The sequence below is a fragment of the Trachypithecus francoisi genome, unplaced genomic scaffold (genome assembly GCF_009764315.1).
Source record: "Trachypithecus francoisi isolate TF-2019V2 unplaced genomic scaffold, Tfra_2.0 Lachesis_group1, whole genome shotgun sequence".
Lineage (NCBI taxonomy): Eukaryota > Metazoa > Chordata > Mammalia > Primates > Cercopithecidae > Trachypithecus > Trachypithecus francoisi.
The window spans coordinates 2,278,650-2,296,901 of record NW_022681454.1 but is presented as its reverse complement, the minus strand read 5'-3'; the positions used below and the strand labels follow the sequence as shown (position 1 = coordinate 2,296,901).

General features: G+C 43.6%; 1 protein-coding gene across 2 annotated transcripts in view; it reads left to right on the top strand.

Annotated features, from left to right (window-relative positions):
• Window positions 1-18,252, top strand: part of POLN (DNA polymerase nu) — a 165,959-nt gene that overhangs the window by 12,177 nt on the left and 135,530 nt on the right. For both annotated transcript variants that reach the window (XM_033213480.1, XM_033213481.1), the window contains exons 2-3: window positions 262-406; window positions 17,704-17,783. In XM_033213480.1, coding sequence (XP_033069371.1) covers window positions 274-406; window positions 17,704-17,783 — 213 coding nt within the window. In that variant the 5' untranslated portion in view covers window positions 262-273. The remainder of the gene's footprint in view (window positions 1-261; window positions 407-17,703; window positions 17,784-18,252) is intronic.

The window sequence follows — 18,252 nt, the reverse complement described above, 5'->3', positions numbered from 1 at the left end:
AGATTGTTTGCTTCTAAATTGGTTACGTAGAAAATAAGTTATTTATCTATTTACTATGATACCTGGATTGAGCCTCTAGCTATTTTGCTTTTTGCTTTCTATCTGTATTATTGGATGATTGATGCCTATTTTCTATGGTTATGAATATAGACATTTTAAATGAAAGTCTTGGTATATCAATTTTTCAAAATAATTGTATTTCCTGTTTTAAAGTCTTCGAATTAATATATGGGATTTATCTTATGTTAATCTTACATTTAGGATTTTGTGAAAATGGAAAATTATGAGGCATTGGTAGGCTTTGATCTCTGTAATACACCGCTCTCCACTGTTGCTCAGAAGATTATGTCTGCTATGCATTCAGGTGATTTAGTGGATTCTAAGACTTGGGGAAAGAGTACAGAGAGTAAGTAATTTTTATGAACCTTTCTCTCTCTTGATACTTTGAATGTTAGTTGTTCTAAAGACTAAGAATTGAAAATGGAATGCACGTAGACAGATGAACCCCAGCTTCTGCCCCTTTTACACTCATTCAGTGCTGACTGAGCTTCTGCTTGCTAACTTTCATGTTCCCTTAACCTTCATTGCTTTAAAAATGTAACACTCTTCCTTATTCCAGGTATTTCTGTCAAACATTCCCTTAGAATCTGGATCAGGTATTTTAGTATCTTTGAAAGAGATGCTTTAATCTTGGTTCTCAGGTCATCAAACCTGTACATAGTATTTGCTATTGTGTGTGGTGAACAAGAGATATGTTTTTGACAATGTGTGTATTATACTGCTATAGAAATGTAAACTCTTAGGTGGCAAGGATTATTGGATCAGTGTATGTGGGTTTATGACATGGTATAATAGTAAAAGCAGTGGGGCCAGGCGCGGTGACTTACGCCTGTAATCCTGACACTTTAGGAGGCCAAGGCAGGCGGATCATGAGGTCAGGAGATCGAGACCATCCTGGCTAACACAGTGAAAACCTGTCTCTACTAAAAATACAAAAAATTAGCCTGGTGTGGTGGTGGGCACCTGTAGTCCCAGCTACTCGGGAGGCTGAGGCAGGAGAATGGCATGAACCCAGGAAACAGAGCTTGCAGTGAGCTGAGATCTCCAGCCTGGGTGACAGAGCGAGACTCTGTCTCAAAAAAAAAAAAAAAAAAATAGTAAAAGCAGTGATATGCTCACAAATGTCACTGAAATGTTTGTAACACCAGGGTTTTTGGTGTTTTTTTGTTTTGTTTTGTTTTTTGTTGTCTTTCTTTTGCTACTAGCAAAACAGTTTTTATTTTAAATTTGCAAGTCTGGGTCAATAATTTGTGATTAGTTTATCCTTCTACAAAATAAGGTATAAGTGTGTGAGATATAATTGAGAAATGAAATTGAATTGAAATAATTGAGAATAGTGCTGAATATTAGCACAAAAGCTCTTATAAACACAGCTTCTTGATTAAGATACAGTTGCACTTAACATTTTGATCCATTCATATTCAGGCAGCTGTTGCTTATATACTTTATTATAGTAAAAGTCACTAATAAACTGGTAAGAATTTTTAAGTGCGAATTACATGCCTAGCAATTGATAGTGTAAGACACTAGCATAATCACATTTATTATTCCATATTTTTTTGAATAATAGAGTGGTGTATACTTGACAGAGGTGGAAATATACTCCCCTTCAAAAACTGGTAAGAATAATGAAATGCCTCTGGCAGCTGTAATATGAGGCTCTGATGAAAAATTTGTGACAGTCCATCTCATATCAGCTCTTATGTTGTCCTAAAATACCTCGTTAATGCCTGGGATGATCACTTGAGCCTAGGCGTTCGAGTCCAGCCTAGGCAACGTAGCAAGATCCCATCTCTGAAAATAAAATACCCTGTTAAAATTCTGACTTTTGTTTGTTAAGGTTATTGAGAAGATAAAAGAAAAATGTATGGTATTGCTTTTCTCTCTTGGATTTGGAAAAATAGTGGAATTCTCATAAGGATTTTGTATTTTCTATTGCTGTATCACATTATTACTACAAACGTACTGGCTTAAAACAACACAATTATTGTTGTACAGTTTCTGTGCATCAGGAGCCTGGACCTGACTCTGCTAGGTCCTCTGCAAGGGTGGACTCCAGGTATCAGCCAGGGCTGGTGTCTCTCCTGAGGCTGCAGTTGGGGAAGCATTCTCTTCAAAACTCACATGGTTGTTGACAGAATTCATTTTCTTACAGACTTTCAGACCAAGGGTCTGAGTTTCTCACTGGCTGGTGTGTGGAAGGTGTCCCCAGTTCCTGTCATATGATCCTCTCTGTGGGCAACCTACAGTATGGCAGCTCACTTTTTCTAAGCCAGCAAAAGTCTCTCTAACAAGACTGACATTACAGTTTTACATGATGTGATCACATACATGCTGCTGCCTTTGGTGTGTTCTGTTGGTTAGAAGCTAATCAGTAGTCCCATTCACACTCAGAGGGTTGGGGGTTACCTGAGGACATGATACCAAGAGGCAGGAATCATAGGACCACCTTGGAGTCTTTCCACCACAGATTCTCACCAGTTTTATTCCTTCATCATTTGAATCCAAATTAAAGTTGGATTGCTGGTGGATTATTGATGAGTGATGCTGGAGCTAAAGTTTTAATTGACTCTAGATTCTTGTCAAATACTGAGCTGTTATTATGTCACATTATTCTAAGAAAAGTATTGTAAATTAGCCTTTCATTTCCATGAGCCTATTTCCTACCAAATAAATACCAAAATTAAACTCAGAAATTAATGGAAATAAACTACAAATACTTACTTTTACAAACACTAAGTCACACCAAACTGTTTTAAACCTGTGATACTTGTCATTTTGGGGTCTGATTTTCTTATCTGCTAGACTGACTGAGGTGACTCAAGATACACTTTCAGTAAAGATTGGACTGTTATATCTTCTTGAAACAAGTATAGATCTTTATTTAAAAACACTTTGTCACGAAAAACACTAAAAATGCAAAACTTAAATTAATGTAAGAGAACATCCATGTAACTACCACTTACATTGCCAGCACCTCAAAATTTACTTAATTTACTCAATTAAAATCTCTCCGTGCTCAAATGTAGTCATTAATTATCCTGCCTTTTATGACAACCACTTCATAATCATGGGGATTTTATATTATTCCAGATAACATTTTGGCAGCGATTATTCATTTCTTACCACGTTGAATCCATCTTTGTTTTCTGAGGCACACAATTACACTACATGGCTCAATCTTGTTGCAGTCAGGTTTGACCAGGTTGCCAGGTGCCTGTCAGTGAGTTGTGAGCTCAAGCGGGTGCCATTTCCAAGGGAGGCTCCAAGACAGCCTGCCTACTTCTCTGGCCTCTTTGCTTCCCATCAGTCAGAGCTGAAATGATTCTTCTCCAACCCTGCAAATGCTAACAGTGTCCTAGAGGATTGTGGAACAACATGCTAGAAGGATCCTGGGCCCCTGAGTGACTTTAAAAAACAGCTATACCACCTACTGAGACCATTCACCTCAGAACATGAGAGAGAAATAAACTTACTTTTTTTTTTTTTTCGAGACAGGGCCTTGCTCTGTCGCCCAGGCTGGAGTTCACAGCTTATTGCAGCCTAAACCTCCCAGATTCAAGCAATCCTCCCACCTCAGCCTCCTAAGTAGCTGGGACTACAGGCACTTGCCACCGTGTCTGGCTAATTTTTTATTTTTTTGTGGAGACGAGGTCTTGCTGTGTTGCCTAGACTGGTCTCAAACTCCTGGGCTCACATGATTCTCCTGCCTCAGCCTCTCAAAGTGCTGGGATTACAGGCCTGTCCTACTATTTTTTTTAGTATTATAAATTTTTTCCACAACATTTTTGGGGAGTCTCTTTGTAATACATTAGGAAACATGTTTTTTTTGTTTTGTTTTGTTTTGTTTTGTTTTGTTTTTTTGAGACAGAGTCTTGCTCTGTCGCCCAGGCTGGAGTGCAGTGGTGCAATCTCGGCTCACTGCAACCTCCTCCTCTTGGGTTCACGCCATTCTCCTGCCTCAGCCTCCTGAGTAGCTGGGACTGTAGGTACTCGCCACTGTGCCCGGCTAATTTTTTGTATTCTTTACTAGAGACGGGGTTCCACTTTGTTAGCCAGGATGGTCTCAATCTCCTGACCTCATAATCCGCCCGCCTCGGCCTCCTAAAGTGCTGTGATTACAGGCATGAGCTACCGCCCCCGGCCACGTTTTTTTTTTTTTTTTTTTTTAACTGAAATCTGTAATTCCACACAATTTTCCATCTTTTTTTTTTTTTTTTAAGACGGACTCTATCACCCAACCTGTAATGCAGTGGTGCGATCTCACCTCACTGTGACCTCCCCTTCCTGGGTTCAAGGGATTCTCCTGCCACAACCTCCTGAGTAGCTGGGATTACAGGCACCCACCACCATGCCTGGCTAATTTTTGTATTTTTAGTAGAGACGGGGTTTCACCATGTTGGTTAGGTTGGTTTTAAGCTCCTGACCTCAAATGATCCATCCAACTGCCTCAGCCTCCCAAAGACATTTTCTTAAAATTTTTTTTACATATTGTATACATGCATACATACATCATTTTAATATAAAATTGTGAGAAGGTTCAAGTTCATTTTTGCTTATTGAACCCTCTCGCTTATTGTTAACCTATGTTAACAACTTAGTATATGCCTTTTATGTTTTTGTTAATTTGTTTCTGTGATTATAACTTCTTTTTTGTTTGTTTGTTTGTTTGTTTGAGACGGAGTCTCGCTCTGTCGCCCAGGCTGGAGTGCAGTGGCCAGATCTCAGCTCACTGCAAGCTCCGCCTCCGGGGTTTACGCCATTCTCCTGCCTCAGCCTCCCGAGTAGCTGGGACTACAGGCGTCTGCCACCTCGCCCGGCTCGTTTTTTGTATTTTTTTAGTAGAGGTGGGGTTTCACCGTGTTAGCCAGGATGGTCTCGATCTCCTGACCTCGTGATCCGCCCGTCTCGGCCTCCCAAAGTGCTGGGATTACAGGCTTGAGCCACCGCGCCCGGCTGTGATTATAATTTCTATGGCTGGAGAGTCATGCACTACATAATGAATGTTTGGTCAATGACATACTGCACATATGTTGGTGGTCCCATAAGATTATAATGGATCTGAAAAATTCCTGTCTCCTACTGACATCCTAGCTGTCCTGTTATCAGAGCACAATGCATTACATTTTTTTCTCCCCTGAGACAGGGTTTCACTCTTGTCACCCAGGCTGGAGTGCAATGGCGTGATCTCGGCTCACTGTACCCTCCACCTACCAGCTCAAGTGATTCTCCTGTCTCAGCCTCCTGAGTAGCTGGCATTACAGGTGCCCGCCACCATGCCTGGCTTATTTTTGTATTTTTAGTAGAGGCAGGATTTCACCATGTTGGCCAAGCTGATCTTGAACTCCTGACCTCAGGTGATCGGCCCGCCTCGGCCTCCCAAAGTGCTGAGTTTACAGACGTGAGCCACCGTGCCCGGCTGCATTATGTTTTTGTTGTGATGCTGGCATAAACAAACCTACTGCACTACCAAGTGTATACAAGTATAGCACTCTATATAGTATATATCTATGTCATACCGTCAACTTACACAAACCTAAATGGCATAGCCTACTACACTGTACTATACTATGTATAATTGTATATACAATTATATGTAGCACATAGTACTTGAAAACAAATGACTATGTTACTGGTTTATATATTTACAATAGTATATATACTTTTTATCATTGTTTTAGGGTGTACTCCTACTTATGAAAAAAAGCTAATTGTAAAACAGCTCCAGGCAGGTCCTTCAGGAGGTATCCAGAAGAGGGTACTGTTACCATAGGAAGTGACAGCTCCATATGTTTTAGTGCCTCTGAAAACCTTCCAGGGGGTCAAGATACGGAAGTAGAAGGTGGTGATACTGATGCTCTTTACCGTGTGTAGGCCTAGGCTAATGTGTGTGTGTGTCTTAGTTTTAAGCAAGAAAGTTTAGAACTTTTTTTAAAAGTGAAATATCTTAATAGAGAAAAGGTTATGGAATCAAGATATGAGGAAAAAATATTTGTGTTCAGCTGTACAATGTGTTTTTGTCTTAAGGTAAATGTTATAAAAGAGTTCAAAAGTTCAAAAAATTTAAAAGTGTATAAAGTAAAAAATGTTAAGGTACATTGATTTTATTATTGAAGAAAGAAAAATTTTTTAAATAAACTTAGTGTGTCCTAAGTGTATAGTGTTTGTGAAGTCTACAGTAGTGTACAATAATGCACTAAGGTTTCACACTCACTCCCCACTCACTGATTCACCCAGAGCAACTGCCAGTCCTGCAGGCTCCATTTATGGTAAGTGCCCTATATAAGTGCCATTTTAAAATCTTTGATACTGTATTTTTACTTATGTTTAGATACACAGGTACTTACTGTTGTGTTACAGTTGCCTACAGTATTCAGTACAGTAACATGCTGTACAGGTTTGTAGCCTAGGAGCTATAGGCTAGACCATACAGCCTAGGATTGTAGTAAGCTATGCCATCTAGGTTTGTGTAAGTTCGCTATATGACAGCAGTCCCCAACCTTTTGGCACCAGGGACTGATTTCATGGAAGACAGTTTTTCTGTGGGATAGGGGTTGGGGGGATGCTTTCAGGATGAAACTGTTCCACCTCAGATCATCAGGCATTAGATTCTCATAAGGAGCTCACAACCTATTCCTTGCTTGTGCAGTTCACAGTAGGGTTCACGCTCCTATGAGAGTCTAATGCTGCTGCTGATCTGACAGGAGGTGGAGCTCAGGTGGGAATGCTCACTCACCTGCTGCTCACCTCCTGCTGTGTGGCCTGCTTCCTAATAGTACAAACAGGTACTGGTCCTCCACTCGGGTTGGGGACCCTCGATCTGTGATGTTTTCATAACAGTGAAGTCACCTAATGATGCGTTTCTCAGAACATATCCCACATGACTGTAATTATAGCTTGTATATATCTGTGCCAACCCTGCTTGTCAGGTGGCATTGGCTGAGGCATTTGTTGCAATGTATCACATTTCAGCTTCTGCAGGCTCAATTCTTCTAATCTCCAAGACCACTCCCCAGTAAACTTTCTGCTGACAAATCTCAGTCTCAGGGAACCTGATCTGCTACAGTTGGTGGCAGTTGTTGTCTGAGAAAGTAGACATGTGATTTTGGAGTTTGGTCTCCCGCAGGTGAGCTGACACTGATGACCTCATCACAAGTTGTGGGTGGAATACAAATGGTAGTAGTGGAGTTAAAAGTTTGGCTCAGCTGAGCGCAGTGGCTCACACCTGTTAATCCCAGCACTTTGGGAGGCTGAGACAGGTGGATAACGAGGTCAGGAGATAGAGACCATCCTGGCTAACACAGTGAAATCCCGTCTCTACTAAAAATACAAAAAAATAGCCAGGCGTGGTGGCGGGCGCCTGTAGTCCAAGCCACTCGGGAGGCTGAAACAGGAGAATGGCGTGAACCCAGGAGGTGGAGCTTGCAGTGAGCCGAGATCGCGCCTCCGCACTCCAGCCTGGGTCGGCAAGAGCGAGAAGACTTTGGCTCAAGGTGGGTTTGTCTGGCTTACCAGTGGGAGCAGCTGCTCCAGCTGGGACAGTACTGCACATCTGAGAAGTACAAGGCAGTTGAAGACAATAGAGTTGGATGGCTGTGGCTGGGAATAATAGATCCTTTGGAAAAAAACAAAAAAAGGCCGTGGGTGATGAGCAATTAAAGGCTAAACGTGAAAGCCAGAGGGCTTCCTGGGCAGCCTATAAAGAGACAGCCTGTAGCCACAGACCCAAGACTTAGTCCTGATTGCTTCAGAGAAACTTGAATTTTCAGCCCTGGTGGTGTGCTAGGGGTTTTTTTGTTTTGTTTTGTTTTTTGTTGTTTTTTTTTGGTGATACCTAGGCTGGAGGCCCGATCTGGCTCACTTTAACCTCCGCCTCCAGGGCTCAGGTGATTGTCCCAAGTAGCTGGGACTACAGGTGCGCACCACCACACCCTGTTAGTTTTTTTGTTTGTTTGTTTGTTTTTTAAGTACACATGGGGTTTCGCCACGTTGCCCAGTTTGGTCTCGAATTCCTGGGCTCAAGACATCTGTCTTGGCCTACCAAAGTGCTGGTATTACAGGCATGAGCCACCCCCACCTGGCCACGATTAAGGTCTTGATCTGAAGAAAGAGAGAGCAGACCCTGAGATACAGGATGAGAACCTTTGGATTGGTATATTTAAATCTTGATTGAAATACCACAGGGAGCCAAGAAAAAAAAAAAATCTTGAGTATCAGACCAGCTTGGGCAACATGGTGAAACCCGCGTGAATGCAAAATGTCGGGCAGGTCTCAATTTAGAAAGTTTATTTTGCCTAGGTTAAGCACATGCCTGTGACAGCCTTAGGAAGTCCTGAGACATGTGCCCAAGGTGGTTGGGGGTACTTTGCTTTTATACATTTTAGGAAGACATGAGACATCAATATGTGTAAGACGTAATTGATTCGGTCTGGTAAGGCAGGACAACGCGAAGGGGGGGCTTCCAGGTTAGAATTAGATAAGAGGGGCCAGGTGTGATAGCTCACCCCTGTAATCCCAGTATTTTGGGAGGCCAAGGCAGGTGGATCCCTTGAGTTCAGGAGTTCAAGACCAGACTGGCCAATGTGGTGAAACCCTGTCTCTACTAAAAATCGAAAATTAGCCGGGCATGGTGGCAGGTGCCTGTAATCCCAGCTACTTGGGAGGATGAGGCGGGAGAATTGCTTGAACCCGGAGACGGAGGTTACAGTGAGCCAAGATTGCACCACTGCACTCCAGCCTGGAGGACAGAATGAGACTCTGTTTCAAATGAGACTCTGTTTCAAAAACAAACAAACAAACAAGTAGATAAGAGACAAAAGGTTGCATTCTTTTGAGTGCTTCATCAGCCTTCCACTGAATACACAATTTAGTGAGTCTTTATTTTTACATAAACAACAGGGGAGAGGAAGCAATCAGATCCCTATTTGTCTCAGGTGAACCTCGGATAGAATTTGACTGAATAGAATGGAGAGGCATGTTTGCCATAAGCAGTTCCCACTGTGACTTTTCCCTTTCACTTAGTGACTTGGGGTTCCCAAGATTTATTTTCCTTTCACACTCATCTCTACAAAAAATTAGTGGGGCATGATGGCACATAATCCCAGCTGTCTGGGTGGCTGTAATCCCAGCTATTTGGATGGCTGAGGAAGGGGGATTGTCACTTGAGCTTGGGAGGTGGAGGTTGCAGGGAGCTGAGATTGTGCCACTGCACTCCAGCCTGGGTAACAGAGTGAGACCCTGTTTCAAAAAATAATAATAAATTGTAATAAATTTTATTTAAAAAATAAATCTTGAGTATCAGATACCTCTGAGACCTGCAGAAATGGCCCCACCCTGAGCGCTCCCCCCCCCCCCCCCCCCCCTCCGCCGCAGCTTTGCTTGAAAACAATGGAGAGCTTCTGTCTTGAAAAATAAGACATGCTCCCTCATTATTTTATAGTACTTTAGGGAAAGCTTTTGGGGTGGGGAGGGAGAAACAGAAAAACTAAACAACGTTCATAATTCCCCAGATCTTTTTGTATAGTTACACACACGCATACATATGTCATTTCATATGGAACTGTGAAAAGATTCATAAATGTATTCTTCAGGCTTTTTCTTTTTTGCTGCCCCCTCCTCCTCTCCGGGTCATTAAGTCACAAAATAACCCAGCCAAAAAGTACTGGGCCTGTTGCAGTCCAGTCAGGGGACAGAAACCATAGAGTAATTTGAACAGGGAATGTTTAAGTCATTACTAACTAGTAGGATTAGCTACCAGGAATAGCTTTAGAGAAAATTCTAAAGAATCCAGCAATAGCAGACACAGGGAGCAGCTTCCTCCTCTGTGGCTGAAGTGGGGTGTTGAAGGAAGGGACAAATTTAGCAGAATCTCTCCCCTCAAGGCTGAGATCCAGACTGTCAAGAGGTTGTGGATGTAGCCCACCTGGTGGCCAAGAAGTTGGCTGACGTGCTGGAGTCAGTCTGGCAAGTGGGAACCCACCTATGGGGTATCACCGAACTCACTGAGAAGTTGGTAGGGGTGCTTGTGAAACTCAGTAGGAAGCTGCCCACGGGGATCGACTGAAACTTGCTGAAGGGCTGGCTAGAATGTCTGTGGAAGTAGCTGGGAAGTGGCCAGTGGGGCTGCTCGTGGGTGTCTAGTACACTGGCTAAGAGCTGCAGGAGCAAGAAGAAAGGAAAGCAAAGCACAGCAGCCAGAGGCCTCTTCTCTGGCAGCGTCCCTCTAGCACCCTCTGCTGACAGAGCTTAACATCGTGCCAGGTGGCAAAGGAGGTGTATTTTCTGTAGGGCAGGCAGTGTGGTGAGGGGTGAATTTGTAGCTGAGAGGCAGTACGTTGATAAGTGGCACAGGGACGAAAGAGATTCTACTCCCAAGGAACTGCAGGACCTAACTGGTCATAAATGCAGGCCTGGGAGAGTACCTATGGGTGGGCTGGGTCTGAGGGTACTGGATTAAGGCAGGTGGAACTAAGGTTGGGTAAGGGAGAGTTTATTGATGCAGGATCACTTCAGAGACACTGGATTTGACAACCCGATGAAGATTCCAAGAGGTGGTGCCAACATACTGCTAGGATGACTTTTAGGTCCTTGTAGGAGAGGGTTCACACTAAGTGAAGTAGAAATGTTAGAACTAGGCCGGGTGCGGTGGCTCAAGCCTGTAATCCCAGCACTTTGGGAGGCCGAGACGGGCGGATCGCGAGGTCAGGAGATCGAGACCATCCTGGCTAACACGGTGAAACCCCGTCTCTACTAAAAATACAAAAACTAGCTGGGCGAGGTGGCGGGCGCCTGTAGTCCCAGCTACTCGGGAGGCTGAGGCAGGAGAATGGCGTAAACCCGGGAGGTGGAGCTTGCAGTGAGCTGAGATCCGGCCACTGCACTCCAGCCTGGGCGACAGAGCGAGACTCCGCCTCAAAAAAAAAAAAAAAAAAAAAAGAAATGTTAGAACTGCCAGGGCAGATGTAAAAGAAGGCATGAAAAGCCAGGAGAGGTGGACATGCTAAAATGTCCATATTGTGGAGGGCTGGGAAACTCAACAGGTAACAGTGTTCTGCAGAAGGGTGCTCTGGATGCTGTATTTACCGAAGCAATAATGAAAGCTGATGAGGGAGTAGGGAGCATCGGCTTCACTGAGAATCTCAGTGGTGTCCTCTATAGACCAGGGATGATAATAGGAGATGCCTCCTGATAACAGTGAGGGAGACAGAATCCTGACATAGAGGCCAGGTGGTGGTGTCTGTCAGAAGCAGGGTAGGCACAGTTCTCATAAAGTGACTTCAGACCTGGAACTGACTGACTGAAGGAGAGGCCAGGTCCCCAGGAGGAAGGACTGTGCAACACCATAGCAAGTGTATATGGCAGCTGTTCCTCCTGTCTTTCCCCCAGGGAAACCTGTGGCCATTTACTCTGGGAACTTATACATGGAAGAGGGGGATACTGAAACATTCATATGATATTGATGCCTGGAGACCTAAAGTATCATCATGGTTTCTCTGTCAGAGGCACGAGGACTCAAGCAATCAATGGAACCTTGGCCCAGATGACACCATACTGGGAGGGCTCACTCTGAAGCCATTTTCCAAGTCCCCAAATATTATTTGGAGTGAACAGACTGTTGGAAGAACCCTCAGGTACTGGCTCCTTGGCCTGAGGATGAGAGCTCTCATAGTGAGTAAGCTCAAGTGGATGACGCTGAAACTGCCTTCCCAGCAAAGATAGTGAATTAGTATAGCAATATGGCAACCCAGGAGAAATGGCAGAAGTTAGTGCCATCCTTAAACACCTACAGGATTCAGGGCACAGGGTGGTCCCTGTCATATATTCATTTAATTCACCAGGTAGGTGTTCATAGAAGTCAGATCCTGGAGAATAACAGTTGGCACCACAAATAGTTCTGACCAAGTTATAGCCCTAATGACAGCTGGTGGCCTGGATGTGGCATATGCAATTAACAAGACCTCAGGTATATGAAATGCAATTATTGATTTGGTGAACGCATTCTTTTCCATCCCTGCAGAAATACTCACTCTGAATGGACAATATAAATTTGCACCTTGCCCCAGTGCTATGTTATCCAGCCATCCACTGTTTTGATGACATCATGCCAATCAGCATAAGCAAGAAATGGCAAGTTTGTTAGCTGTCTTGCTGTCCAACACATGGGAGATAAGCCCACAGATATTCTGGGACCCACCACAACCAGGAAGTTTTTGGAAGTTTGGTGGTCTGAGGGGTAGGTAGGATATCCCCTTGCAAGTAAAGGACAAATTAGTGCCTTTTTTTTTTTTTTTTTTTTAGACAGAGTTTCACTCTTGTTGCCCAGGCTGGAGTGCAATGGCATGATCTCAGCTCAGCACAACCTCTGTCCCCCAGGTTCAAGCGATTCTCCTGCCTCAGCCTTCCAAGTAGCTGGGATCACGGGGATGTGCCACCATGCCTGGCTAATTTTTGTTGTTGTTGTTAGTAGAGATAGGCTTTCTCCATGTTGGTCAGGCTGGTCTCGAACTCCCGACTTTAGGTGATCTGCCTACCTTGGCCTCCCAAAGTGCTGGGATTACAGGCGTGAGCCACCGAGCCCAGCCACCTTTTTTTTTTTTTTTTTTTTTTTCAAGAGACTTGGTCTCACTATATTGCTCAGGCTGTCCTCAAACTCTTGGGATCAAAGTGATCTGCTTCAGTCTCCCAAGTAGCTGGGACTACAAGTGAACACCTGGCAAAATTACTGCATTTTTAAGAATGAAGCATTAAGAATGAAGATGTCAACTGGTCGAGTCATCCTGCAACGTGGTTAACCATATTAACCATTAAGAGTGAACCGTAACATGTGATAGGCATCTCTGGATTTAGGGAGTGGAGGCAGCATATTCCACATTGGGAATACTGCATAGGAAAGCATCCTGTAAGAGGCCTAGGCTGTGAAGCAAGTGGCCCAGCTACTTGGACTTCCAACCCAATAGACCTTGTGATGTTAGAGGTATCTGTAGTGGGGAAAGATGCCATGTGAGGCTTAAGGCAAAGCCCCAGCAGGAAGATCTCAATGCAGACCTCCTAGAACTCTGGAGCAAGGCAATGCTATCTGCAGAAAAGAATTATAAATTTTTCAAAAACAAAACTGTCATGCTACTGGGCCCTGGTAGGGATGGAGTGTGAGGCCATGGTGACATCAAGTGACCATGAGCCAGAACTGCCAGCATGAGCTGGTTCTGTCAGACCCATGGAGAGGTGGGCGTGCAGCTGTCCATTGCAAGTTGGAAGTGGCTCATTTAGTGCTAGGTATAGGCAGGCACAACCAAGCTTCTCGTGTGGCCCAGAACCCATGACATCATCGGTGCTGGCACTGGTACTTCTAAAGGGGGCAGTCTTCAGACCAGCTGATGGAGGCAGGAAAAGTTCGAGCTTGGTTCATGGTGGGTGGGCTCTGAACAGCCTGGTTTAGGCAGCCCTGGACGACAGCGCTCAAGGGAAACCCAATGGGTAGAACGTTGGGTGGTGCCCTTGCCTACTTGGTGTGGAAGGAGAAGTGGCCCCAATGTTAACACATTTGGAACTCTTGGGCAATGGTTAGTAGCTTGACAGGTTGCTCAGGTACCTGGAATAAGAAAGATTGGAAGATCAGGGGCTTCCTGGAGTAAGGCATGTGGAGGGATCTGTGGGAACAGACATGAAGTACATCCCACCCGAGAACATTCACCATGAGGACACACCAAACCACCACATTAATAGGATGACTTGGCCAGTTGACATCTACTAGCCTCTGTCATCTGCTGTGCCCATGCTGGCACACTGGGCTCTCTCATGGAGTAATCATGGGGTGGGTAGATGCTGTGCATGGCCCATAGCATGGGGCTCCCCCTCACCAGAGCTGACCTAGCTGTTTATCTGCTGAACATCCAGTCTTCCAACAAGAAAGGCCAAACACTGAGTCCCCAGTTGCACCTTCCTTGGAGGGAGGCAGTCATTTGACAACACTGAACCCCTTGTGCTCTAGAAGGTACAGTGATTCATCTTGGCTGGAACCAACACATGTTATAGGCATGGGTTTGCCTTTCCCATTCTCATGGATTCAGTCAGCTCCATCACCCAAGTTTCACAGAGTGTTTGATCCACAGAATCCTGCACACAGCCAAGGAACTGCAGCAGTGGGCACATGAGAATGGGACCCACTGGCTCCCTCACAGCCACACACCAAGAAGCTGCCAGCCTGATGGAGCAGCAGGATGGTCTGTGGAAGGCACAGCTCGCCTCGTGGGCAGCCTGGAGGTGACACCTGCGATGAAGCAGTCACCTCCAGGGTGCAGTCTGCACTGCAAATCACTGACCAGTACTGGTGCAGTGTCCTTGGTTTGTGGGATAAATGGGTCTGGGAACCAAAAGGTGAATGAAACTCATCACTCCCAGTGACCCACTTAGAAATCTGTATTTCTCCCCCACACTCCTCTGGGTTCTTAAGGTTTAAAGGTCTTGACTCTCAAAGGGAAAACCTTTCCAGCAGGGGCAAATGAAGAATGCCATTTAATTTCCAGCTCTGGCTGCTGCCTGGTTATTTCAAGCTCCTCGCGCCAAGAGACTGGCTGGCAAGGAATGTAATTTCCATTTTCTGGGGTGACTGACCATGGGCATCAGGTGGAAGTAGAACTGTTACTGCCATCACACCTGGCTACCACCACGCTTGCCACCACACTGGGGGCAGAGATGCACCCAGGTGATGTGATTGGCCACCTCATGGTCCATTGCCCAAATTTGATGGCAAATGCAGGGGCTATGGCCAGAGAAGGGCATGGTGGCCAGGGGCTTACCTCTCAGGGATGAGGGTTTGGGTTACCTGATCTGGTAAGCTAAGCCACCTAGAGCAGTAGAGGAGATAGGCAAGGGTGAGGATGAACCCTAGCATGGGCAGTAGAGGGGGGAGATGAATGTAGTTTGCAACCTCGAGGCCAGCTGCAGCAACAAGATGTAGTTCATCCCAGTACCTTCCCTTTTAAAATTTCCCCAGGAAAAGGCCGACCAGTATCCTACAGGAGCTGCTCCCAGAACGTCTCTGAAGCAAGTGGCTATGAGCAGCACAGTGTGGACTGTAGCGAGCACTGTGGCGCCCGTATGCCCCTTTAGTACTGGAGCACTGTCCCTGCTCCTGGGACATCCCCTCCCCAATTGCCTGGCTGCAAAGAGCTTCTTTGCTCAAGGGCCCACCCCTTCCCCAGGAGTGACTGGTCCAGTGACTAGTTTGTGCAGGGGTATAAAAGCCCAGCTGCCTTGACCCATTGGGAGACACCTCTGCAGGACTGTGCTCAGCCCAGGGCAGACCTTTGAGTGACTGCATCTTAGCCATCGTCTGCCTTGGTTGGGTTGTGCCTCCTTCACTCTCCAATCACCTTTTCAAATGCAAGCCTTCATCACAGAGGTGGTCTCCCAGGGGACCCGACCTGTGCCAGTGTTACGTGCATAACATCTTCGTGTACATAAGTGGGGAGATTTGGTCATTTATTTTTAAAAATGAGGTCATCATCTTCAGTCAATCACTATAGCTGGAGTCATTTTCCCCCCTGCAATCTATGTTTTAACAAGGTCATTCTTTTTAGTGGCTATGTATTTCATGATGTGGATATTATGTAATTTATTCCTCAGTTTTCTTCCAATTGGTATCTACTTTATTTTCAGTCTTTTGCCATCATGAGCAATACTGCTATAAATGTTTTGGTTTAAACCTGTTTACTGTTGCATATATTTCTGTGAAACAGCCAAGAGTGAGATTATTTGGTTAGATGACTGATATTATTTTCTGTTTTTGTTGAGGCAAGAACACACTCTCTCTCATATATATATATGGCTGAGGTATATATAGATACGTGTGTGTATATATATTGTATATGTGTATGTGTATATATATAAAAAAAACAGCACACATATCCTAAGTTAAGTTTAGGTCAAAATTTCACAAGCCCACACCCAGTTCAGGAAACATCACTAGCATTCCCAGAGGCCCATGTTAAGCTCCCTGTGACCCACTCCTCCCAATTCCCAAGAGTGATGTACGCATTATTAATTTTAATAAGTCTTGACAGTTTGCCTTCTAGAAAGAGTCTAACTATTTACATTTTTACCAGCAATACATGAGACTACCTCTTCCCCTCCATTTTTAGTTATAGTTAATTTGCATTTCCCTGAGTATTGTATTGTTTCCTGTTTGGGTTTTCTGTTTGTGTATTGCCTCTTCCTATTCTTTGCTCATTTTTCTGTTGAATTGTTTGTCTTATCTTGTAAATGTATGAGAACTTGTTGTATATATAGCAATTAACTCTTTGTCATTTTTGTTCCAAATAGTTTTCCCAATGCATTTATTTTCTTTTTGATGTGGTGCTAGTTATACCAGCCCTATTAATTAATCTATCCTTTTCTATTGAATTGGAATACTATCTTTGTTGTATATAAAGTCTTGGGATCAGTCTCTGGGTTGTCTGTTCTGTTCTAGAGGTCTTTTCTCTCTCTCTTTTCTTTTTCTTTTTAAGCTTACTTTTTTTTTTTTTTTTTTCCCCAAGATGGAGTCTTGCCCTATCACCCAGATTTGAGCGCAGTGGCGTGATCTCAGGTCACTGCAACCTCCGTTTCCCGGGTTTAAGCAATTCTCCTGCCTCAGCCTCCCAAGTAGCTGGGATTGCAGGTGCTTGCCACCACACCTGGGTAATTTTTGTATTTTTAGTAGAGGTGGGGTTTCACCATGTTGGCCAAACTGGTTTTGAGCTTCTGACTTCAGGTGATCCACCCGCCTCGGCCTCCCAAAGTGCTGGGACTACAGGCGTGAATCACCGCAACTGGACTAAGCTTACATTTCTTGTCTCTTTGTACTTTGAAATTATTTATTAAATTAAAATATCCCTGTAGGGTCTTCAGCTGGAATTGCCTTAAATTTGGAAGAATTAGACATTTTGTGATATATATCCTAATGCTGTGTCTTTTCATTTGTACAGATCTTTTTTTATGCCATTTAATAAGATTTTACATTTTCATCATTGAGAACCTTGTATCTTTTTTTGTTGTATTTATTCTAAGTATAATGTTTTTATATTGTAAGTGGAATATTTTCCCCTATTTGCATTTCTAGGTTGTTATTTTTCCTGCAGAGGAAATGTATGTCACAGTGGTTAAGAGCACAGACTCCCAAATCATATTGCCTGGGGTTAGATCCTGGTTCTGACACTTACTGTTCAGCCCAGGCTTATTGAAATTAAGACAAAAATCTAAATTAGAAGCTTGTTTTAATGATGTTTTACTGAACCTTTAATTGCTCCACTGCAGTATTCAGTCTTAAGAATTTCCCCAAACCTTTAATAATACTTTTAAGGTTTCTATAAATGTTGACCTTAGGTTTTTGGAGTCATGTATTCAAATACAAATGCCAAATAATGATTTTTAATAAATGTTTTATGATTATATAGAGCTATCTTCAGTTAACGTGAAGGTACTTTACATAAATATTTATTGCAGTGGTACTAAGCATTTTACTTGTGAATTTTATTACATTGTTTTAAGTAAGTTAATAATGAATAAATAAGCATGATTATAGAGGTTATTTCAGTGTTGACTGTATTACTTAGATATTAATGTTTCTTTAATGCCCTATGTTTCTTTTTTTGTTGTTTTTAAAAGCTACAGAAGTGATAAACAAGTCCAGTGTTAAGTATTCAGTACAACTTGAAGATGGGAAGAATCGATCACCAGAAAAAAAGGTAAATCATTGCAAATATGAGTAATTTTAAACAGATAACACTCATTTGTTCAACAGATACTTATTAAGTGTTCTACTATGTGCTAAGCACTGTAGATACAACACCTTAAAAAAAAAAAAAAAAAAAAAGGGTGTTCTTGCTCTCCAAGAGCTTATAGTTTAATTTGGATGTGGGGAGGGGCAAGTAAGTGCCATGAGAGAAGTAAGTTCAGAGTGCTCTGGGACAATAGGAGGGACATCTAACTCAGTTTTGTGCTATTTCATTTTGCCCTTCTGGGTGTTGAGGAGAAGAATCAGGGATGTCTTTCTGAAGTATGAAAATTATATCTGAGTTGAGATCTATTGAATGATTAGGAGTTGATCAACCTAGGCTGGATGCGGTGGCTCACGTAATCCTAGCACATTGGGAAGCTGAGCAGGGTGGATCACTGGAGGCCAGGAATTTGAGACCAGCTTGGGCACCATAAGGA